Source organism: Typopeltis vanoorti, chromosome 17 (genome assembly GCF_054136105.1).
Source record: "Typopeltis vanoorti isolate ZY-2024b chromosome 17, IOZ_Tvanoo_1.0, whole genome shotgun sequence".
NCBI classification, from domain to species: domain Eukaryota; kingdom Metazoa; phylum Arthropoda; class Arachnida; order Uropygi; family Thelyphonidae; genus Typopeltis; species Typopeltis vanoorti.
Genome location: NC_143565.1, coordinates 41711175 through 41737642, shown reverse-complemented (window position 1 = coordinate 41737642; position 26468 = coordinate 41711175). Strand labels below are relative to the sequence as shown.

Here is a 26468-nt window from a genome sequence, read left to right as displayed (position 1 = left end):
TTAAAGCAGCTGAAATTCACCGGCAAATTATTGAGTTTTATGGAGAACACGCAATGGATGATTCAATGGTACTCTCGCTACAATTTCCAGAAGTTTCACGTTCATGTCTTCATGAAATTGTGTTGGAGAAACTGAATTATCGGAAATTGTGTGCACGCTGGATGCCAAAGTCCTCCACAATCAACACGAGTATATACTGCCAAACCCTTAAGAAACTGCATCGTGTGATCTAGAATAAACGACGTGGCATGTTTACCAGGAGTGTTGTTTTGATTCATGATAATGCCCACACACACACACACACAGCCGGCATAACACAACTTCTTGCCACCTTCAGCTGGGAACAATTCCATCATCCCCCATATAATCCTGAACTCACGCCAAGCGACTTTAACATGTTCAAAACATCTGAAATCTTTCCGGTGGCCGGCGGTTTCAAGTCAACAATGAGGTCAAAGAAGCATCAATATGTGGTTTGCGCCACAGGCAGCAACTTTCTATGATGAAGGTATACAACTCTTGGTGCCCTGTTATGATAAGTGCCTGAACAATGGCAGAAATTATGTAGAAAAGTGGTGAAAGATGTCTACTTTAATTTCCAATAAAGTTTTTTTTGTAAGTATATTTTTGTTTCTGAGGCAGCCCATTGGAACTTACTTTCTGGATGTCCGTAGAAAAAGGATATCCTCTCTAACTCTTTTAAATTTTGTTCCTTCTTCACATATAAAAGACACAAAATTGCCACAATTTTATTTCTGCAGCATTTCTTTCCTTCCTTTGAACAGCCTGAACAATCAACAACATCTGATAACATTCTTTTCACTTTTACACATGCTTGGAAATAAGTTAGAACAATTTCCACTCTAGTCCACCATTATGCACTGTCACAACTGTTTTCAGTGCAGTGCTTGAAAAGATGATAAAGTTCTCTTCATAGTGCAGGAGAGTTTAATTATAATTTCAAAATGAAAGTAGTGGAAATTATAACAATTCTTCATTTCATAATTTTTATACACTGAAGCAAGTTCAATTATTCACACAATGTGAATTACCAATGTGAGTTGTCACTGTATGGAAACTTTGGCTTCTCTGATCAGTAATAACATTTTGTAAACACAAACAACACCAACATTACAAAATTTTTGGCAGCTCATACAAAATTATTCTCTAAGATCTAATCTAAACAAATTTATTTCATATCTAATCAAGACTTCAGTAGCTAAAGATAAAAATAAGATATGAAAATGCCTTGCTTGCAACATATCAAAAGAAAAACATTTAACTAATAACTTGACAAAATAATACTGCATTACTAATTTCTTAACTTTAAAATTTCATCCTATCTTCATTTTTAATTTATGAGATATCTGATTTTTAATACAGATATCCTACACACCAACATAGCTGACTCATTATAGCAAACACCAATATACAAAAAAGTTCCAGCCAGAGTCTAACATGCTATACTAAAATAAATTCATTATAGAAAGTTAGTCACTATAATTATTCCAATGGTCCCTATGAGTTTAGGTTCAAATCCCATCTAAGATACAAAGAACCTTTTTGAAGGTGAGTTAGCTCATACATAGGTGGCATGGTTTTTCCTCCCTAAAACTTGTACAATATAGACAAACTGGCCAAAAGGACACATGCAGTAACAAATAAATACACTGGCCTCATAGTCTTATGGTAGTTGCTTTGGTGCCACAGCTGATTATTATGATAACAAAATTACAATGTCAGGTTGTTTGGAATAATTATGACTTAAGCAAAATCAGCTGTGGCACCAAAGCAACTTTTATGTTATTTAAACACCTGTTATTCTGTCAGTCATGACAGAATAACAGGAGTTTAAATTTTGAAGAAGAGTGAGAGAAACTCTGTAGATATGATTTTCTTGAATATCAGATGGCTGCCTTGGTTCTTGCAATAAACTAAAAACTGTAGATATGGTGGGTTGTGATTTTTTAAGGTGCTAACGATCGATGATGCCATGTACTGTGTGATAGCAGTACATGGCATGTACTGTGTGATAGCACAATATTGCATGTGGGTATCTTTTTTGTGCACACACACACACATGCACGCATATGGCATGTTACATCGTTCTGGCTACAGCTGTAAGATATTAATATCACCATCTCTTAATATAGCAAATTCACAGGGACCAAAGAAAGTTATAGTAGATAGTTTGCTACAGTGAATTTCTTTCATCATGGTACTGTACCTATTAATGGATTTTTCAGTAGCTGCTATAGTGAGTTGATGGAAGAGGATAACTGTGTCTGCTGGGAAGGCTTGCATAATAATAATATAATTTTATTTTCAAGAATGTTTGTATACTAAACTAGCACAGGTCAGTGGGGTTCTAGGATCATGTCTTGTTTTTTTATACAAAATATCTGTACTAATAGTTTGGATGATAAGTTGCATACTGGGGAACACAAAGCATTCATGATCAGGAATAATGGCACCATCTCCAATTTGTGAATATTAGGTATCCGACAGATTTATTATTATAATTACATGAGACCTCCAGAGAGTCTAAAGACTCATCAAGGGAGGACACCTTCTCAACTGTCTCCACCACTCAAATCCACCAACTACACCAATGCCATCTACAGCCCTCTGCCATAACAAGCATCTTCACAGACAATCACAAACATCCATGCCCACAGTGAGATTCAAGCCTTTTGGCTGGAGAGCAGATGCTCTAACCACTCGGCCAAACCAGGCTGGCAATTCTTGGTATGTTTTGAAGTCGATTGTTTTTTTAATTTCTTTCACCCAATTGCAGAAGATTGCTAGCTGTGTTGTATGTAGCACAGGTTGAGTCAACACTTGGTATCCTATAATGATACCACACTTATATGATACTATGGAAGAACTATTGACAAGCCTACTTTCTGTTCACATATTTTATCGTTATTTAAGGAGAAAGGATACTACCATACCATACCTATAGGATACTTGTAGATGCATATGCTTGTATGACCAAAATGGAATCCTTCCATTTTGGCACTATCACAATAAGGGAATCTCAAGAAATCCATGGTTTGCAGAAGCATCAAAAAAATGTTAATGGTACATTGTGAGGAAGATATAAACCAAATCCAGGCTACTGAGCAAACAGCTACACCTCTGAGAGATACTGAGTGAAACTTGTCTAACTTTGATCCTTAAGCATTCCCTTACATTGTATGAGTTTATATTAACCCATCTTCTCTGTGAGTCCTCGCATTTTCCTCATTCAAAGTATATTCCTTCAAAAGAAAAGTCCTTCAAAGTATATTCTCCGTTTCTTATATCCACATCCTTCCTTAATACTCTTCCTCCAGAGTTTTTGATCTTCCTAACATGTAAGATGTCTTTCGATGTCTTATTTCCACATTTTGCTATTCGATAAATTTTTCTGTCCTTCCTTTGTTTCTAATTGATTATAAAGATCTTGATGTGACATGGCCTTTGCCTGTGCAACAACTCTCTTGGCTTCTTGCTTTCTCTCTCTCTCTGTCCTCTTCCATTCTCAACTCGTCCCACTTCTGCTTTGCCTTCCTCTTAGCCGTCACTGCTTCTTGTACATTATTCCACCACCAACCCTTCTTCTGCTCTCTAATCTTTCCAGATGTTTCACCAAGCACCTCGATTGCACAGCTCAGAATTGCTTTTGAATAATGTCTCCACCAATCTTATACACTTTCTAGTCCATCCAAAATCTTCTCGAACACCTTCTCCTTAAAACTGCTCCTCACACTCTCTTCTTTTAAGCAAAATCACTTAATTGTCTTCATCCCATGGCTTCCAAAGGTTCTTATCTTCGATCTTATTTTAAAGTCTGCGCACAGCAGCCAGTGTTGCTGCACCACTTGATCTGTTGGGATCATCTTACAATTTGTCACTACCTTATTTTTTTTTTTAAATTTCATTTTTATGTTGGGCCCACACACGAGAGGTTGGTTGGTCAACCTATAGTAAGTTAGTACCGTATATGGGTAGTGGGTTGGGAAAGGAGAAACTTGTTTGCATTTGATTTAAAATGCCTGTATATTGTATTCCTTGGGAAATACATCAGGGGGGAAGACTGTTCCACAGCAGGGATGAAGTAGGACAAAAAAGAAACTTGTTCTGTGGGTTTCAACATATATTGTGAAAGGATGTTGGGCAGCAGATATACATGTTCCAATGGGCTTATTACTGAGTGGGGGAATTATTGATGCTATTTCAGATGAACATTTTTCATGGAAATATTTATAGAATACACAAATTGCAGATACCAAATGTTTGTGCGAAAGTGAGGAGAGCAAGTTGGGTCATTTATCAACCTAATTGCTCTCCTTTGTATTGAGTCAAGCATTTTGAGGGAGCTTTTAGGAGCTTCACTCCAAATGTGAGAGCAGTATTTAATAGCTGGGCAGATTTGTGATTTGTATAAGGTTAACAGCTGTTTAGAGGTGAAGTAACGTCTTGAGCAAAAGAGAAATCCTAGTTTTTGGAAGCTGAGGATGCAATGGTTGTGATGTGTTATGCCAGGAGAGGCCTGACGTCAGGGTAATTCCAAGAAGGGAAATGTCATCTTGTCTGGAAATTTGAGTGTTATTAAAAATAATACTGGAGGAAAATGGTTCTTTTTTGTGAGAAATAAGACAGAACTGGGTTTTACTGAAGTTGATGAGGTTATCTGAGCCCCATTGGAGGATGGCTTGGAGGTCATTAAAGTTTAATAAGTTAAAGTATGAGGTATGACAATTTAATTCCCGGAATGGCCGTGTAGTGTTGTCCATATGGTAATTTGGTTGGAGTCACGTGAGTAATTATGTTTGTACATCTTTTAACTAATGCATGTGTACACCTCAAGCTGATAGAGCCATTTGCTAGTTGGCTATTGCAAAAACATCTGCATGTAAACTTTGCTGTAAAAATGTGCGATTGAAATTTGGAGAGGCATGTTAACATCAAATTTTGTGTGAAAATTGGCAAAACTGCTGTTGAAAGTGGCATATGGTGTGGATGCTCTGAAAAAGTCAAGGTGGGCAAGAAGATGTGAATGATAACTCCAGAAGTGGGCGGCCAAAAACAGAAATGAAGAAATGGGTATGCGAAAGATTTCGAAAGAAATCATGACAATGCGCCAAGCCATAGTGCACTCATCATGAGAGAAGTTTCTGGCCAAAAAATCAATTACAGAATTAGGTCATCCTGCTTATTCACTTGACTTAGCTCCCTGTGATTTGTAGCTGTTTCCAAAATTAAAGACTGCATTACAATGATAAAGATTTTATGACATTGCTGATATCCAGCATAATGCGATAAAGGAACTCTACAGTATTCCGGAAAAAGAGTTCCAGGCCTGTTTCTAAAAATGGGAACGCCATCTAAAACAGTGTATAAATACACAAGGGGACCACTTCGAAGGAGACAGTAGCCACTAATGTATAGTTCCAAATGTAGGTTTTTTTTTACTGGTGCATTCCGGGAATTAAATTGTCACACCTCATAAAGTAAAAAAAGTAAGTAAAGTAAGGTTTAATTAATTATCATGGCTTAAGTTCTAATTCATCATGTTGTAAATGATTTCTTCAATTTTGCCATACATACTGGTTACTTCACTTGGAAGGATGCCATACATAAACAGAGGGTATATCCACAGGCTCCTTTTTCCTTATCCAATTTCTATATGAAGTATTTCAAAAAAAAAAAAAAAAAAAACATGGTCTGTTCTCAAACTTATCTGGATAAAACATACTAATGATGTGTTCTCCATTTGGCTCAGACACATTACATGTACTCTTTCACCTTAACCAGCACCCAAGAATCCAGTTCACTACAAAAAAAAGAAGTCTTTTCTTCCCAATATTCTTCAGTTTAACAATATGGTATCATTAAAAGAGCCTCCAACCAGGCTTCACTCAAGCTGAATTTTCCTTCATTTGCCATACCTTCCTATCCAATGGATACAATTGCACCTAAATCCAATGAGGCACCTAAATCTGAGTATTTTATATATATATAGCCAGAACATTAAAGAAATATAATCTTGGTGCTGTTTTTTTGAACCTCAGCCACCCTTATATGCTCTCCTAAGGATCATTTCCCTCCTCCTTTTGTTCTAGGTATAAAGTATAAAGTTCCCTTGCTCTTGCAACTTGTTGTATTATGATTACTGATCCCCAAACTTGGGGATCAGTTTCCCTTTTTCTTATTGGGGAGAACTGAAGAATTTATGTGGCGGTAAACCCTTCAGGTCCTCAATAAGAAAAAGAGAAACTGGAACCTTTGTTCCCAGAGCAAAGGTTCCAGTTTCTCTCCTTCCCCCAACTTCGACATGCAGTATGAGTGATAGATACTCTTTGAGGGCATGCCAAACATGCTGCAGGGATCCAGTACTTTCCTCACCTTTGAGTGCAGAAGTAGAGAATTCTGCAGGCTGGCTGCCAGTTAGTGTACAGGACTAACCAGATGGTGACATGTTTCTTAGGAGGCTTTCTTATCAACTGGCAGTGTAGTTGACAATAAAAAATTATGTCAACTACACTGCCAGGTTGTACCTGGGGGAGTCCACGTAATGGGAATTGGGGGGGGGGGATGTCAAGGCCATGTTGTAGTTTGGAGACTGGATACTCTGTATGGGTAACATGTTTAAGAGTCTATTTGCTTCCACTGCATGTTTTCCTTCTCATTTTCTCTTCACGTTTTGTAATAATAAACATGAAACTAAGTCTAAATTGGTATAGTGTCTGTGGTTAAAAAAATTCTCTCTAAAATTCCAAACGATTTTAGACTCATAAATCACACAAAAAAAATCCTTTCATATTCACTTTATCAACATGAGTGCCATTACCATTAACTTAAATGCCTGTGTATCATGATCTTCAGTCATCCAAATCTGATGTTCTGTTTCTGACTGAACCTCAAATTTCTACTAAATCAACCACAGATTATCTTAACTATCCAAATTATATCTTATACGACTGCTTTCGCTATAAGGGAGGTAACTTGTGCATTCTAATATTCCTTGCTAAAGGTTGCCTAACATAGAATCTCATTTCAACCTCCTGTGGCTTAAAATTTCTTTGCCAAATATTATTTCATTCATCTGCTGCCCCTACCATTCCCCCAATTCTAAAAATATCATTCTTAACTTTTTGACTTCTTATCTTCAAAACTTGATTTTATACAATCAAAATTCCCAAATGGTGAGGCTATCCTTGGTGATTTCACTGTCCACAATCCTAATTGGCTCTCTTTTTCAAATTTCACTAACCAAGCTGGAAGAGAGGCAGAAATTTTTGTTGTAAGCAATGACTTAAAAACAGATCATTCATCATCCTACTAGATTTTTAATTCTAAATTCTAAAAATATCATTCTTAACTTCTTGACTTCTTATCTTCAAAACTTGATTTCATACAATCAAAATTCCCAAATGGTGAGGCTATCCTTGGTGATTTCACTGTCCACAATCCTAATTGGCCCTCTTTTTCAAATTTCACTAACCAAGCTGGAAGAGAGGCAGAAATTTTTGTTGTAAGCAATGACTTAAAAACAGATCATTCATCATCCTACTAGAATTCTCAACAATATTCTTCATTCATCCAACACTAGATCTTTTCTTAGCTAGTTCTCTTTCCAGATAGTCTGTTCAGGTGACTGCTCCTCTTGGCAATTCAGACCACAATCTCATCCAAGTTTAATCTCTGGTGAAATGTCCTTCCTTCAGCCATTCACAACCTTGCATGACTTTTACTCCTCTTTTCCATGGCCAGACTACCATTATCAAGATCCACATACCTGCTGTGATCTTGTTACAGAAATAATCCACATTGGAATGGAAACTTTCATTTCTCATTCTGCTAAAAATTTCCCAACCCATATCTAAATCATTATTCTCCAAGAAGTGTGTCAGGGCTGTCCAAGAAAAGAAAACAGCCTTTCACAAGTGGCTTAAGACCAAAACACCAGTTTTATTCAGAGCCTATACAGTTGTTCCACAATACTTGTAAAACCACCATTAAAAAGACAAAGTCTAAATTCAACAAGGATAAATGTAGAAAACTCATTGCTTGTGCCACCAGTCGTGCCTTCTGATCCCTTAGGCACAATTTTTATCCATTTGTGCTACTTTCTCTATCTCACCCCTAACAGTAAAATTGTAACAACATCTAAAGATAAAGCTGATGTCTTGGCTTCATTCTTCTCTTCCAACTCCTGCATAGATGACCCTTCAAATTACCTCCTTACTTCCCTAGAAAATTGCATCTCATGCTACCTGTGGCTGGAAATACATCAGAAGAATCTTGAATAACTTGGATACTACAAAGGCAGCTAGTCTTGATGGAATTCCATCCATTGTGTTCAAGAGATGTGCTCCTGAACTAACCTGTTCTCTATCATCTATTCACTAAACTACTCAGCTAGCATCCACCCTTCAAGCATGGAAGAAAGCTCATATACAATCAGTTCCCAAAAAAGAAGATAAATATTTATCATCAAGTTATTGACCTATTGCTCTCACATTAATTTCGTCTAAAGTAATGGAGAGGGTTGTCAACAGTAAACTTCTTCAACACCTTGAGTATTACTATCTAATTAGTTACTTTCACCAGTATGAATTTAACTCTAAATCCACAGATTTCTTGGCCAACATCACTCGCCTCTGGATCTATACCATGGAAAGGTTTGGAGAAACCTGTGTTATTGCTCTTGACATCTCCAAGGCTTTTGATAGGGTCTGGCATCAAGGGCTTCTCAACAAGTTACCATTTGGATTGCTTTCATCCTTGTGTAAATGGATCACCAGTTTTGATCCATTTATACAAGTTTTCAATCCCTACATGTAATTGTGGATGGTGTTTTCTGACTTTCCTGTCAAATGGCAGTGTTCCTCATGGTTATGATTTCATATAAATTCTGATTTATATAAATGACCCCTTCTGATTTATATAAATGACCTACTCTCATTGACTGCAAACCCATTTCATCGTTTTGCTGATGATAGCACACTCGACTTGTCCTACTCGTATGGCAAGCTTTCCAGCACTCAAACATCTTGAGCTTCAAGGATTATCTATAATAAGTGCCCTGAACAATGATCTCCACAGTCATTTATTTATAATTTTACAATTATAAATAGGGAAACCAATCAAATCAAATAAGTAGTCTGTGTACACTAAGATAGGACTTGGAGGTTATGATGTGAAGGAAAGCCAGGCTTCTCTGTCATATGCTAATTGAAGGATCTTTGATGCAGAGAGTTGGGGAGAAACTGGGAGAATATTGCTGATGTATTTCCAATATGGAGTTCAGGGTCTGCCTCTTTTTCTTTTTCCATCTGTAGGGGCATAGAGGACCAGAGCATCAAAGGGTACAGAGGGTGGATGTCTGAGTTGGTGGCCGGGCCATTTTATTTGGTTTCTTTGAACAGTATTGACTAGAGGATCTTGCTGGGTTTCATCTAATATAGTAGAGTTGGGAATGTGGTCTTGCCAAGAGTAATCCAGGATATTTCTTATACAAGTAGTTCCAAAGCTATTTATAATATTGGTTGCTGCTTTTGTTGAGATGTTCCAAGTCTGGGAGCCATACAGAAAGATAGACTGGCTGGTGCACTTGTAAAGACGAATCTTCGTCTCCTTTGAGATGAGGCTCGACTTCCATACTTTATTATACTTCTGTGGAACTGCAGTGCTTTGTTTTCTTGTTTTAATGTCTGTTAAGGAATCTGAGATGTGTGATCCAAGGTATACAAAGTCCTCTACTTCTTCAAGGTGATCAACTATATTTCTGGTGTTCTCCTAAGGCTGTTGAAGTGGCTATGGGCATCTGTAATGTTGGAGTCAATGAGGACTATATCATCTGCAAAGCTCAGGTCTTCAAGGTGCATCTGTATATGTGGGTCTTTGATAATGATTCCAGATTCAACTTTCATTAATTTAAAAATATAGTCAATCACTATGATGAAGAGATATGGGACCAGAGTATCTCCCTGTAGGACTCCTATGGTGATGGGAAAACTGTCTGTTTTGTCTCCGTTAACTAGTACTGTGGCTTGATATCCCTGATAAGTTTAGGTGGAATGCTATAAAGTTTGAGTGTTTCCCATAGTCGTTCCCTGTCAACAGAGTGAAATGCTTTAGTAAAGTCAATAAAGTTAAAAAGCAATGATAGATTCTTGTCCTTTGAACCTCGACAGTATCCTTGACTAAAGTGAAAGCAACCTAGTCAACTTCAATGCTTTCAAAATGCAGTCTTGCTTGTTTTCCCATAAAAACTTCAGATCTTCTCCATTTACTTTTGATAATGCTCAACTCAACCTTCAAGACAAGTTATTAGCAAGTTATTTTATTTTCACCATAAAAGCGACCAGTGGCTCCACTCCAAACCAGCTGCATGCACCCCCCACACCATTACTCTTCCAGCACCAAACTTTACTGTGGATACAACACACTGTGGTAACACGCATTCACCAGGCTGCATCCACACCCACATCCTGCCATTAAACTGGAAACAGGTGAATCTTGATTCATTGCTACAGAGTACCATTTTCCACTGGTCAATTGTCCAGTTCACACATGCATTGCACTAGGCTAGACAAGCTGCCTTTCTTGTTGTGATGTTAAGCTTGTGTGCTGCTGTTCTTCTGTGGAAACCCAGTAAATTGAGTTCTTTTCATAGAACTCAATTTACTATTAGTTCTCACCATGATGTTACTGGCACTCTGGAACTTGTCACAAATGGTCTGTACCAATTATAACCAGTTTCTTGCATGCCCCATTTTAACACTCTTCTATTCTTGTCAGTCATTTGAGGCTGCCCTGGGCGTTTTCCTGCACTAGTGATGCCAGAACATCTCCATTTCTTGAGCATGTCACCAACTGTTGATTTTGGATGCTCCAGTTGAGTGGCAATGGCATGTATGGACATGCCATCAATGTGACAGCCCACAGTGCCACCTCTCTTGACGTCACTAAGTTCAACCCGATGCCATACCAGCTGCATTCAACTGCTACGATGAAATATTACTTCCTACTATCTGTACACCAGTTTTTATGTTATTAATAAACCTGAAATGTTCCATATTGAGCATTATCATGGTCATTGAGATCCAACTGATCTTAATTATGGTGATTTTTACATACACAGACAATTAAGATCAGTTGGATCTCAATGACCATGCCTTGGACACCTTGTACAGAATCAAAAACATTGCTCTACTGATGCAAATATAAATTTTATTTTTAATCACCAGCAGACTAGAAAAACAATTCTTAGACTTCCCATATAACAGCTACCAGCACACAAAAGTTTGCCCCTCTTAGGAATTTAGACTTCTAGTCTCAACATCTTTCACTTATTGTGTGTTTTATTCAATTTTTTTTTTTTTTTTTTTTTATATTGTATGCAAGATGATGCCTCTGAAGAAATGAAATGTTGGAACTATTAAACCTGTGTATTTCAATGTACTGTTTTCATTCCATTAAATTTGAAGATGATCTGGTAGTGATAACTTTCATTCAGTAATGAATCCAGTTTACTATTTTCTATATCATCTTCACACGTTTGTTCTTAAACACTTATCAAGTATGATTATTTCAAAGATCTTGACTAGAAAGGGATTTTATAAATTAGTACAATGAAAACTTGACTGATTCGCTGAGCACCAACAAACCTTTTGTACATACATGGGTATTTCAGTTCAGATTGCATCTACTCCAGCTGTTACCATATTCCAGGTTTCTAGTGGCTTTGTCTACTACCATAGTAGTCAATAAACCACTAGAAACCTGGAATATTGATATAGAAAAATTACATTTCTACCAGCAGCAGAAAATATCCAGGAGAAATAGAAATTTACTTTTTCTTTACCAATCTCACTCATCCAAATATTCTTATATTCACTTTTTACAGCACTTTTGGTATCATATTTGATTCCTTATGAGATACTTATTCCTCTATGCCAAAATTTATTCAACAGTCACCAGAGGATATCACTTTCTGGTTACTTATTTTCTATATCAATGTAAACCAAAATAATTACTAATGTTTCAACCTTCACGTCAAGATCATCATTTGGAGCACACATACACATGTATATGAGACAAGCTATATTACAATACACATAGTATGCTAAAGTAACACTAATCTGGTCATCTGTTAACACTACTGGCCTGATTTTTGGTAGGCAAAAACATATTACATCAAATCTAGAGTGCTGTTATCTGTTTGGCTGGAAATTATTAACAAATAAATTAAAACAAAAACAGTATTGATGGTGATAAATATATGAAATAAGAGATGAAATTACTGCTTAGTCCTGAAGTGAAGGTTTGCTGGTGAATTTGAAACATTATGTGGGCTAAATGTGTGCCATCGATACTCTAAGGATTTTTAGGCCACCATTATTGTTTAGATTAGGATTGTTAATCAAAATTTCATAGGCTTTCTTAAATTTGTGCTCATACTAAGTTTTTGCACAATGTAAGGAACATATTCCTTTCCAGTATGGTGTAGGGTGTTAAAAGCATGATCAGAGGCCTGATTTACCAAAATTATTAAATTTGATGTCATTTGTATTCTTTTTTTATGAATTGGAATTCCTGGAAAAGTTGAATATGGTTTTCAATTTTGTAGGTGGTTTAAAACTAGTATTATGATTAATGGTGTAGCATTCTATCTTATTGGATGTCCTTTTGTATATATTGGCCAGTATGTGTGGGCTTGCAGTAGACTGCCTGAGGGATGATATGTGACAAGTATCTCCAGAAAAGGAAGTGAGTTTTGTTTTTAATTTCAATGATAAATTGTATGTATTCATGTTGTTTGTTCAGGTGGCTGAGAAAGGTGTTTAAAGTTGGGCAGCTGTGTAGCCAGAAAACAGCATCACCAAATCTAACCCAAAACATAGTATAAAATAGAGAAATCTAGAGCATGTTGCTGAAAAGCTTTAATATAAAAGTTGGCAAATCAGGAAATAATGGTGAGCCTATGGCTCTACCTCTTTTTGTAGGTAAAAATTTATTTTGCTACACAAAGTAACCAGAATGACATGGATGACAAAGAGAGCAGCAATATCAAGTGGAAGTTTGTTCTATAAAAACTGACTAATAAATCATCTTTGCCTAGCAAGGTTTTTAATTCTGTTTATGAAGCATTGTGCATTTTTTTTAATATATAAGGGAGGATGACCTACTCCTTGAGTGTTGACATTTTTTAGCTAGGTGATGATTAGGGCTGTCTAATACTTTAAACTAGTGACCAAAGCAGATCATCATGTTCATGCACTTTAGAAACATCAGAGATACTAGGAAAATGTGTGTAATGTGGTAATAACTTTTTTAACAATGTCTGACAGCTAAGATGTGACAGACTTAAAAAACTTAACATAAGTAACAGTTTTTTCATTTTAATCCTGTTAGCTGGGTTATAGTTCAGAGGTTGATAAGTGATATCAAGTGATAGCAATATATTTTTCCCAAACTAATCCAATCTATTTACTGTCTGCAGATATGCCTGCACTTAGAATGGTTTTTCTTTTAATGTTTTTTTAGGAGGTAGGAAAAAAAAAAACAACTAGCTTTCAGGAACCACGCCCTTACAAATGTGGATCATTCTTGCGGAAAATCAACAGCCATCACAAAACAAATCAAAGTGAGATGTATTGGGGGTACCCATCATTAATCTGATATTCAGTTCATCATGTTGTCATGCTGGGATCGGGGGATCGATACTTTGTGAAGTGATATCCTCCATCATAATAAATGAATGCATGTTTTCATTTCTTAATCCTATACCAACATGCATACCATTATAACTAACCATCCACGTAATTTTTATTTAATATACAGAGCAAGCTGCTAGAAGTTTTAATGCTTTCACAAATAAACAAGCTCTTTGCAATGAGTCAATGTTTTCCAAATTCTGTTGCTGGTAAAAGTAAGTTATATTATTTTCACCATAAAAGTTATGACTAGTAATACAGTATTTATACTGTATTTTTAATAACGAAATTAGTATTTGTACTCTTTTTCCCATTATCTCACTGGAACAAAGTTGAGGATTTTGGACAGTTGTTTTTCCAACAGTGACTTATGGATGTGAGACTTGGAACCTAAAGAAGTCAGATAAGAAAAGGATAGCTGCTCTTGAGATGTGGTGTTACAGAAGACTGTTGAGGATATCATATACTGAAAAGGTGTATGAATGAATGAGTGTTAGAAAAGATCAGTGTAACTTTAAGGCTACTGACAGAAGAAAGTTAAAATATTTTGGACACTTTGAATGGTTGGAAGGAGGACTTCTCAGAACAGTAATAGAGGGTAAAGTTCCTGGAAAACAGAGAAAGAGGTAGACTGTCAATGAGATGGATGGCTGGTGTGTGTGGCGTGACTGATCTTCAGAGATTTGAAGTCCAGAAAAGCATACAACAGGACTATGTGGTGAGGACTGGTGTGGACATCATCAAGCATCGGAGTGACCATACATAATCTGCAGATGTCCAATGATAAGATGATGATAACCTGCTTTCTGAACTTTTGGATTAATTTTAGCATATGCCTAAGCATAAACGGGGAAAAAAAAAAAAAAAAGAGCCAATATCTTGGTACCAAGAATACTAAAAATACTTATTACAGACCATCACAGAAAAAAAAAAGATGGATGCACACTAGTTTTAGGAACTTATGTTTCATCTTAAAATTTACCATTATCCTCCTTGATTTTTATGGCAAAACTTTCTTATATAATAACATATACACTACGTGTTCATGTTTGTCTGTTAGAAGTTTATTTTGCACTTGGTTAGACTATAATAAATTTAGTTTAATCCTTTATCAAAGTGTAAGCAAACAAAGTTTGCACCTGAAAATATCTTCAGGACTGAAGTAAGGTGGTGCATCCCTAGTCAACTCGTAGCAAGGTCCCATAATGCAAAGCACATCACTCCTTGCGGAGATGTGCTTTGCATTATGGGAGATACTGAGACAAGGAGTGATGAGAGCTTGGTCCACCTTTGCTACGAGTTGACTAGGGATGCACCACCTTACCTCAGTCCTGAAGATATTTTCAGGCGCAATTACACTTGGATAAAGGATTAAACTAAATTTATTATATGTCTGTTAGAAGCACAAAGCCTGTATCCTAATGGAGAAATGAATGCTTCAATATTTAATATAAATTAAGTGAATATAACTACTTTAGTTTTTATAAAATAATAATAAAGTAATATTGTAATATAACTTGATATTGTGCTAGATCAGTGATTTTCAACCTTTTTCATAATATGGCACACCTAGACTAATTATTAAAATTCTGTGGCACACTAAAAATATATTCTTTTAATTTTTTTGTTGATCTGGCAAAAAACAGGCATAATTTTGATTGATTTACATACAAAAGTAGATGGAAGACTAGACACTAATAAATAAATGTGCAAATTACGACATTATTTCTTTCAATTCATTTGTTTTCATAAATCTCGTGGCACACCAGTTGAAAATCGCTGCGCTAGATCTATAAACTGCAGCATTACCATTCATGCAAAATTATGGAATGTTCTACAGATAGAGAACACAGACAATTGTGTTAGGTGGTCTGAAAAGTTCTCGGCCTCAACTATAAATGCAACACTATCTGCAAGATTTTTTTTATTTACTAAGTTAGTGGATCTATCACGAGCATCAATGTGAAATTGTAAGTCATTCTAACAAATAGTTTTTTCATAGAGCTGTGAAACGAAAGTGTTGTCATGTATGGATCTCTATATCATATTGTTAGGGATTATGTCATGAATTTGCTGATACCTACCTGTCAATTTTCTTGGTCTAAACAGTCAATTATAATAAGAACACAGACAACTGTGTTAGGTGGTCTGAAAAGTTCTCGGCCTCAACTATAAATGCAACACTATCTGCAAGATTTTTTTTATTTACTAAGTTAGTGGATCTATCACGAGCATCAATGTGAAATTGCAAGTCATTCTATCAAATAGTTTTTTCATAGAGCTGTGAAACGAAAGTGTTGTCATGTATGGATCTCTATATCATATTGTTAGGGATTATGTCATGAATTTGCTGATACCTACCTGTCAATTTTCTTGGTCTAAACAGTCAATTATAATAAGAAATGAAAAATTACTAGTATTTTTTGACAATCAAACCTCTTTGAAATTCTAAATTCATAACTAAGAGCCATACTTAATTAACCGGCTACTTTCCTCACCCTCGTATCTTTTCTTTAGCAAACATTCAGCTTCCATCATTAACTACTTTCAGAGTCTTCAAATACTTTGTGAGAATGTACTGCATGTGAAACCACAGAGCAGGACATATATGTAGGAAACAAATTGGAAATATACCACCCCAACATGCAGAACTGGCTTTTCTATTTCAAAGAAAGTCACTCCTAATAGAGATTCTCCACCTGAGGATATGATCAACAATGACCATCAAGTGAAGATTAGCATAACAAGCCATCCATGAATCATAATTAACTTCTCAGCTACAGAAGCTAAATACCAATATAATAAATCATGATCTTCAAGGGATGTAACGTATTCTATTGGACATGGGAATGCATTCCTAGAAGTGATTGTTAACAAGGCTAGAAATTTTTGCCTTGTTACATTTGTTGTTTAATTCCATGTTATAAGTAAAAAAACTTTTTAGTATATATTTCATAGCTATTAAGTAAAACAAACTTTACTCATATGAAAAGGCAAGAAAAACTTTTTTTATTCCATTATTAAATAGAGTAAAATTAATTGTGGAAATTCAATTTATTATATTAATTTTTGGGGATGCAACCTGGGGTGTTGGGAATCCTAACCATTAACGAACCTGGACCCAACAACACTAACAGAGTTCTGGTGAACACTTCAGAACCCTACTCACCTTTCTACAGCAGCGGTAAGGCACTGAGTGAGACCAGGAATGCTAAGAATCTTGCAAATGAAGGCAGGCCGCTTATTAGATCTTTAAAAATGGCAATCGGTACCCTCAATACTCAAACTTTGGCAAGAGACTACAGAATAGATTTATTAGTCAAAAGAATTAACCAATACCAACTTAGATATCCTGCTAATGAATGAAACAAAAAGAATGAAGGAACTGAGAGCAAGATGGTACGGTGCCTCACAGATACTTAAGCAATGGCAAACAAGGTGGAATGAGCTTTATTGTTAAATCTAAGTTCACCAAGTTGATCGTTTCTTGTAACATCATATCTGAAAGCATAGGTGTACTCCTAATTGGAATAGAGAACAATATAATAATAAAATTAATACCTTGCTGCGCTCCAACAGTCGCAGCTGATAATTGAGAAATAGAAAATTTTTACATGAATCTTGAACAGGCATTAAATTACAAGTCAACATACACATTCATTGGCGGAGATTAATGCCAAAATAGGAAGTGAAAAATAAAATGAAAAGTTTATAGGTCCGAATGGCCTGGGAGAAAGAAATAGAAGAGGAGAGAGAGAGATTAACCAAATTCGCTGCGGCTGAACAACTCTTTATCATGAACACTTTTTTCAACAAATGCGCAGGAAGAAGATGGACTTGGCAATCACCGAATGGAGACACAAAAAATCAAACTGACTACATTTTAACAGACTGTAAAAGACTGACACAAAATGTTGGTACAGTAGGTGAAACATACTTCAACATAGATTCTGACCACAGATTCTTCAGAGCCATTATAAAAACAGACCACAAAAAAAGAAAAACATATCAGGGCAAAATCAAACCACAAAAGACAACCCAAACAAACAGACTACCACAAGTTCAGGAAGTACATAGAAGAGACTATATGGACTATCAACATAGTCTCTTCTATGTACGTCTCAGACCGATTTCAACCTTTATTACGGTCTCATCATTGGGAGCCAGATCCAGAGGTGATACTAAGGTTCCAACAACTATCTTTAATCCAGAGTAATTTAATAATAAGGTGTGACACCTTTTAGCTACTCATATATGAAAATATGACTTCAGCATTACTTCAACCTTAGTATCACCTCTGGGTCTGGCCCCACTGATGATTTCAACCCCCAATAAAGGTTGAAACCGGTCTGGGTAGTGACCCTCTCAATAATGCATAGCATTATACATACCCATAAGGATATGTGCTTTGCATTATGGGATACCAAGGCAAGTGATGTGAGGTCATTAGCTTCTATATACGAGTTGCCCCAGTACTGAAATTATTTTAGGTGCAAACTTTGTTTGTTTACACTTGGATAAAGGATTAAACCAAGTATATAATTTCTTGGTATCTGTAATTTATAGTATAACCAAGCAGAAAAACTTCCAACACCTTAGAATATATTTAAAAAAAAAATAGACCTAAACGAAGGAATGAGCATAGATGGTGAAAAACTATCATGAAAAACTAACATTTAGACAAATCCTTATATTTGCTGATGATCTAGTACTAATATCTCACAACCAAAAAGATCTAGAAGAAATGGACAAAAAATATACAGAAACAGCAGTGAGATAGGCTTACAAATGAATCTAGAAAAAAAAAAAAAATGGATTCAAAACATCTAAACAAGTGACAGCCACCTATGTATTCATAACAACCTATAGAACAAGTTGGCTCTTACAATTACTTAGGACAAACAATAAAAATGAATAACGATTTATCTGAAGAACTAGTAAAAAGAAAGAAAGCCGCATGACTATCATTCAACAGACTAAAAGACACACTTACTGATTCAAATCTTGACATCTCTGCAAAGGCAAAATTATTCAATAGTGACATTCTTACATCACTCACACATGGATCAGAAACACAGAACACAACAAGAAAAGAAGAAGAGACTCTCAGGATAACTCATCGTGCAATAAAACATAGGATTTGTAACATCAGCAAAATGGAACATGTTAGAAATACGGAACTAAGAGAAAGTTCAGGCATAAAAAATGTGGTAACTGCAGAATACCAAGGCAAGATGAGATGGGCAGGCCCACACAGCCAGGCTCAGAGATAACAGATGGATAAAATACACAATTGTCAATCAAAAATAAAGAGAAAACCAGGAAGGCCACCTACAAGATGAAAAGACCCATTAGTGAAATCTATGGGTATAATGGAAGAGAGGGGCTCAAGATTGAGATCGCTGGAGGCATCTTTGTGACCTGCACTTATGGAAAAATCCTGAATGAAACACAGGTCCATCAAGGTAATAATTTTTAAAAACCCAATATGAAAATGAATATATAAACAGGTTTAAAAATGTTAAAAAGTGCTATTCTTACCTTGGCTTCTAAAATGACAGCAGCAGTTTGGTGCAATTCTTTCAGCACATCAATTCCTAGGCTTTCTGCAAATGGATGAAACTGAATTGTGTCCATAGAAAGGAATGCTAATGTTTTATTAGTCCAACAGCCTAAACCTGTAAAATTTCCCTGCCATACTTCATGGCTTTGTGTCGCAACAGGATTATTAGGAAAGTTAAGTTCACTGTAATTACGTGCAAGTCTCAAATTTCGACAATGCACTTTTTCCCAAGTTTTCATCATGTTCAGAACTCTATCATCATGCATCCCTGAAACACTACTTGCTTCTAGTAAATATTTTAAATTATCTGTATTAAGAAATTCTAGTGAGCTTTCATCCTGGCAGCTAACTGCTAACCTGTGAAATGGTTCATACTTTATAGGTGATGAGTGTTCCACCTCATTACATGAACTAAATGTTGAGTACGCACTCATTCTAAAATGAGTCAATACTGACTTTAGAGTATATTCACAATTTGAAAAGCTTCTAACAGTTCCAGAAGTATCTCTAGCATAATAAAGGCATGCGATACAAAAGCATTTCTTTAAACTCTTGCCAACATTTAAGGACACACTCTGACAGCATGTTGAGGAACAAGATATTTTATCACTTCTGCACTGTTCTTCTTCTGTAATCACTTTTCTTGATGAACACTTTTCTTTCAATTGAGCAAATTCTGCTTCCACAATTCGTCTTTTTAAAACAGTTCGATGAACTAACGATGTCACATAAGATGAAGAATTACAATTGAAATAATCCAAAGCAACTTCTTTCATCTATAATGCAGAAGAAAAAAAAATCAATGATTGAGGATTAACCAAAAAAAAAAAAAAATTAAAATATACACTATAATCACTGCTATATTAAACAACATAACAAAACATGGGCAATAATTCAATGTCTAATTAAACAAATCAGCCTCAGTACTGGGAAGGTGCCAATGGAGTGGAAAGAGGGCAAAACAGTCACTGCATAAAAGAGGATCCTAGACAGAAGCAGCAAATAGACCAATTGGCATCTCAGGAGTTATGGTTAAGGTATGAGAAATTGGTGAAAGACAAAATTCTGGTCTGGATGGATAGGAATATGATACTCTATAAGGCACAACATGGTTTTGTGAAGGATAAGTCTTGCCTTAGTAATTTGCTTACTTTTCATAATAATGTGACAATGTAGTCAGGTAAGGAAAATAGCTACACAGTAATATTGCTCAACTTTGCAAAAGCATTTGACAAGATTCCACATAGAACTCTATTGCATAAATTGGGACAAATAGGGATGGATATGAATCTGGTGATTTTGATTAGAGGGCAGCTGATAGACATCAGCCACCCTCTAATCAAAGAGTGGTTTATGGAAAAGTTGAGTTCAGGGGAAGGCAAGTAATGAGTGTTGTACCACAGGGACAGTACTTGGTCATTTGTTGTTTCATTTATATATCAATGATATAGGAAATGATCCGGCAAGTTGTTTGCAGATGATGATAAACTGGGAAGAGCAATGGTAAATGAAGGTGATGCAGAGATCCTACAGAAAGACAAATAGACTAGTAATGTGGGCAAAGGTAAATGGCTGCCACTTTAATGTTGGTTCATACCAACATTAAAGTGGCAGCCATACATTAAAGCAGCAAGCATACAGTAATGCACTTTGATGCAGCCAGGGACTTTGGGGTGATTGTAGACAGCAAGTTAAAATTTAGAGGGTATATTGCAAAGGTAACAGAAACAGCACATCAGATTATGTAGCTGTTGAAGAATACGCTAACAAGGCAGGGATATAGTACACCCACAGATACAAGACCCTTCGACTTCCACGCATGTCAAAAGAAGGAGAATCCATTCCGATAATAGGGTAATCAATCCGTATTGTGGGATGAGTGTTTATTATTACACGTCGGAAATTTAACTTCTCTTTTATGATCATTGTAGTTTTTAAAGTGGCAACTATTTTGCTTGTATAACAGTTGGAAAATTTTACGTGATTTCGCGAGTTGGTGACCAATTCATACATTGCCTTATTTCTTTTTCCACTTCAACATGAATTAATTCTTCTTGGCAGTCTGCCAACGATAGCTCTCACTTATGTGATTGGACTATAGAGAGATTACCGTTCCCATACATAAGGCCCCAATCTGGACTCCTGGATTCTGTGGGGATGAAGAAGTTATGGAGAGGATCCAGAGATGAGTGACAAAGATTGCGGAAGGTGTGTGGAATGCTCCATATCAGAATAGATTGACAATCTGTAGTTTCAAAAATTAGCTGATAGGTGCAAAAAAGATGAGACATGATAGAAACATTTAAGTTATTAAAGGGATTTTATAGGTTTTGACACTACAGACTTTTTTTTTTCAATACCTGGCAAGAAGGGAGAAAACAAAGGATCACTAGTGGTCCTTTGTCTTGTGTAAAAGCATGGTTAGGACAAATGTTTTGCTTGGAGGGGGGGGGGGTGAATTGGTTGCCAGAGGTGGTTGTGGGTGCTTCATCAGTGAATGAGTTTACGGAGAGGTATTGTGTGAACGATGGCTAGTGTGTGAATAATGGATCTCTTATGATGAGTCTTCTGACTCCACGGAGATACCTGTATAATAATAATAACAACAATAAATTCCTTATAAGCTTTATTTTATAACTTAAAGTAACATAAGGATTTGGTTGATCCATTTGGTGCAGTCAACTCTCATTAATGAAAATCCAAAGGAACAGTTATTACAGTGGAAGTTTCTTTTAAAATGGCTTTAATGTTAATGGGATTTGGCTGTTTTTGGTACTTCATTACAGTCGGCGAGTTTTGTTATATAATGGCATTCACTGTTATACTGATCACTGTCTACATCAAACAGCTTTCTGTTATCTTCATCATTACTATTTTCCCTAATGTGGTAGGCTCAACAGCTTGTCACAGCCAAATAACTTCGCTCCAGCCAAGATATTTGGCTATAAACCTAATTAATAGCACTTAAGGGTAGTTAATCCCAGAAACATAGTCTATCATGTGTTGTGTTCTCTGGCCAGTTTGCTTGTTCTGCAGGATGAAAAACCCTGTCATCTCCAAATGGAAGTGGCTAACTCACCTTCAGATGAAAAACTAAGTTTTTTTTTTATTTTGTAAATTGGATTCAAACTAGGTGAGAATAGCATACACTTCCAAATCTCAAATTTCACAGCAGCTGGATACCAGAGGTAACTCTTGTGAAAAAGTAGTCTAAGCAATATAATATATCACAGGATATTTTTTTCATTTTTGACCATGCAATTTGATTAGTCTGGAAAAATTTTTGAGTAGCAAAATAATATCAACTAATTTTATTTAATTATTATTATTACGTGATCCTCCAGGGAGTCCAAAGACTCATTGAGGGAGGGCACCTACTCTACAATTCTGTCTCTACTCAATCCACCAAATACAGCAAACCAGTTTCAGATTGAAATATTTGATTATATACCTTATTAATGAACTTTTTGTGCATTCTTTAAGTCAGCCAGTATCTGCTGCCCAGTTACCAATTTCATTTTCCCTCAACAAAGAACCAGTTTCCCAGTGTTTATGTCATGCTATTAACATAGTATAATTGTCAAGTTACTCAAGTGATTGTCCATATTCATGTCTGAATTCCCTTTCTACAGTAACTAGAAATCTGACTTCCAGAATACAAAAGCTCTGCAGATACTGCTGCACTGCAAACAATGCCTTTTTGACATACTACAAAATGTATGCATAAAGCAATAGATATAAGATTACCTGGTTGTGGGTCACTAAAATTTGGTGATATCATCTGAGAATGCAAAAAACCTTCATGCAATCAGCTAATCCATAAAATATATCACTTTGTTACTGGTAGTATTTGTGACAAACACATTGTTTATTGGATATGGTTACATTTTTAAGATAATTAAAAAATACAAAAAATTGACTAGTGCACTTCATACCAAATCATAGTAAGGAGAAAATTCTATCATCATATTTCTTGGAGTGAACAACAGGAAAGTTGGAGACTTAGTCAATGTTTGTGAGAGAAGGCTGCTTTTTGTGCCAGATGGAGTAATCCACTGGGTTATCTGGAAAATAAAGATAAAATTTACATGCATGTACACATTTCATGTCAAAGATGTCGTATTTATTTAAAAAAATCAGAACTATAATAAATTTTTAGATCCCTGAGGATATATCAAAACTTTTTGCCAATAAGCACATATCAAAGCATGCGCCAATTCCAGTATTAACTGGAACTGGCACACAATAAACATTAAGACTTTTAGCTATTTATGAACGTCAAACCAAAAGGAATTCAATAAATAGCTAACTTTTTCAACTTTTTCAGTAACTGTCATAAGAAAACAAATGGGTTTCTTATGATAGATTTCTTTTTATTCAATTATTATTTCCTCCAAAAATAGTTATAAAACAAAATCAGTGAGAAAATCAAGAGCTTAGTATAGTGTCTCACACTATACTGAGAACAGTATATTGCCTCTTCTGGTCTTCACAAGAAAGATTTATTTTAAAAGAGTACAAGAATATTATGCCAAAAAAGACTAAATGAACAATTAAAAAAAAAAAGAAAGAAAGAAACCAAATAACATCAAAAATGAGGAAGACAGATTCTCACTGAGAAAAATGCAAATCAAATCAAACAATATATATGAGGTACAGTGGCAAAAATGAATCAGAAAATATAAAGCAAAGTGGACAACATGGTATTCAGAAGAAATAAAAGGAATAAAAATCCTGAAGTATGACAAAACAATATAGAAAATGATTTGAAATCAAATATTTCTCCCACCCTCTTAAGGTAAATACAACTCCCAAAACATTGTACACCAATACATGAGCACTATGGGTGGACTAAGCAACAAAATACTGGAAACCAGATCTAGAGGTCAAACATATTTCAAACCACCAGGTTTCCAAAGTTATTTCTGTTGACTGAGTTGATTAGGTAAATGTGTGTAACACAAGAGAGGAAAGCACTATAGTGAATGCTACTGTAATGAACTATGAAAAAGACCAAGCCTAAATCCCACAGAACCAATGCTATTCTAAGCTCACTGAGTTTTTACAAACAGCAGAAATCAAAACCTTCACAAAAGCAAACTGAATTTCCCCACGATGTCACAAAATACAGCTGCTGGAAGTAATCCTGTGGGAAGTACTGCATAAAATTCTTTGTTTTGTATTATAGCTAGAATAAAAAAGAAAGGATAAAATTGTAACTAAGGTCAATAAACAAAGAGAAGAATCAGAAATATAACAAAAGAAATGACAGGAAATATTAGACCCTCAGGAAGTCAATGTGGTTAAACTGACTTCCTGGTTACATCGCAGGAAGGCCAAACATCACCCACACCCTGCATACCTTTTCGTAAACTCACATGATAGATGCAGTCACCACTTTAACAGGCCAGCTATTTCACAGAACTAGCTCTTAGATGCACCTGTGTCCTCTCCCCACCTTCCATATAATGAAAAATTTCTTCTAGTGGTATCCCATAGCATCTGGCCTTCTGCATACCAGGAGAAGGATGGATGTTAGAGTATGTTTATACTGTAATGTGTTCTCATAATCTACATTCCAAAATCCTGATATTATCTTTATAACTCTACTTTACACCCTCTCCATAGCTTCACATATCTGGAACTCAGGAAAAGAAATCAGCACACAGTAATCCAGACACAGTCATATCAAGGCCTTGTAAAGGAGCAAAATGATCCTTATAACATGTATCATTGTATCATTAAAATTATGCTTGAAGTTATGTTTGCAATGTGACCTTTAACTTCTTATCCACTCTAATTCCAAGATATCTAACCTCATCAGCTTCTCCAGGCATAACCCAACCAATATTATTATTATTACATAACACCTCCATGGAGTCCAAAGACTCATCGAGGGAGGGCACGTACTCTACAACTCCCCACCAACTACACCAATGCCACCTACCACCACTAGTATTTCCACAGACAATCACAAACATCCATGCCCACAGTGGGATTCGAACCCGCAGCCTTTCAGCTGGAGAGCAGATACACAAACACTCGGCCAACCAGGCTGGCAAAAAAAAAAGTGGCCTGACAGCTGTTTCGAACTGGTTTGTTCTCCTCAGAGACCAGGCACTGTATAAAGGCCTCTCTAAAAATTAGGCGATCCCCAGACCACTCCCTAAAAGTGATCGAAAGATCATCCAACTCAGTGCTGGTTCCACTCAGTGAAAGGCTCACCCTACCACTGAGCAAAACTGCTCATATTCCAGGGGAAAAGCATTCAATAACACAGCCTCAATAGAGGCCATACCGGAAGACGCTAACCCCAGGAGACTCAAATTGCTCTCTCAAGGCAAAACCTCCAGAAATCTTAAGCCTCCCCCCCCAAGCAGAAGTTAGAACCAGAAGATACCTTAAGAGAGCAAAAAACTCTCATTCAGTATAATATGCCACTGGAAATCTCACCACAACACAGTGCACAACTTTCACTTGCTAACACTTCCAGCCTATTTAAATCATTCTGTAAATGCTGTATATCAGTAGCATCTCTGATTGCCCTTCCTATCTTTGCATAATCAGCAAACAACTGAAGATCTCCTGTCAGCCTATTTCCAATATCATTAATGTACAGATTAAACAACAGTCCAAGGACTGATCCCTATGGAGGTAGACTCTCTATCAGCTACCCTCTCATTTAAGTCAATAGTTTATATTCCAATCCTTTATCCTCTAATTTATGCAATAGCCTTTCATGTGGTATTCTGTCAAATGCCTTATCCAAGTCCAACAGTATCATAGTGTATCTATTCCCTTCATCCAACTAACATAAAATGTTACCAAATTACTCAGATATGATCTCCCATTAATAAACCTATGCTGTTCCTTGCTAAACATAGCTATCTGTCAATCCATTTCTGTATGCAAGTTCTTACAAAGTTCTCTATTCCAAAATCTTTGCCACCACTCTAGAGATACTGATAGGCCAGGTAGTAGATATATCAGTTTTTTGCAACACTCTTGTACAATGGGACTATCATATTTTACATTCTGTGGCCTAATAATTTCAGCCCTAACGCTGTTCTGAGTTAAGCCTGCAATATACAATTAGATCAAGGACCTAACAAGTTCAGCTGAACATTTAATTTAGTATGCATGCTTATATCCCATCCCCTATTGCTGAAACCTTATGCATCTCTCTCTCTCTC

General features: G+C 36.1%; 1 protein-coding gene across 1 annotated transcript in view; it reads right to left on the bottom strand.

Moving 5' to 3' along the window:
- LOC150097320 (thioredoxin domain-containing protein 11) overlaps positions 1 to 26468 on the bottom strand; it is a 243433-nt gene that overhangs the window by 114754 nt on the left and 102211 nt on the right. Inside the window, exons 7-8 of the mRNA XM_090407348.1 lie at positions 23211 to 23339; positions 19254 to 20051 (exon numbers count right to left, since the gene is read on the bottom strand). Coding sequence (XP_090263474.1) covers positions 19254 to 20051; positions 23211 to 23339 — 927 coding nt within the window. The remainder of the gene's footprint in view (positions 1 to 19253; positions 20052 to 23210; positions 23340 to 26468) is intronic.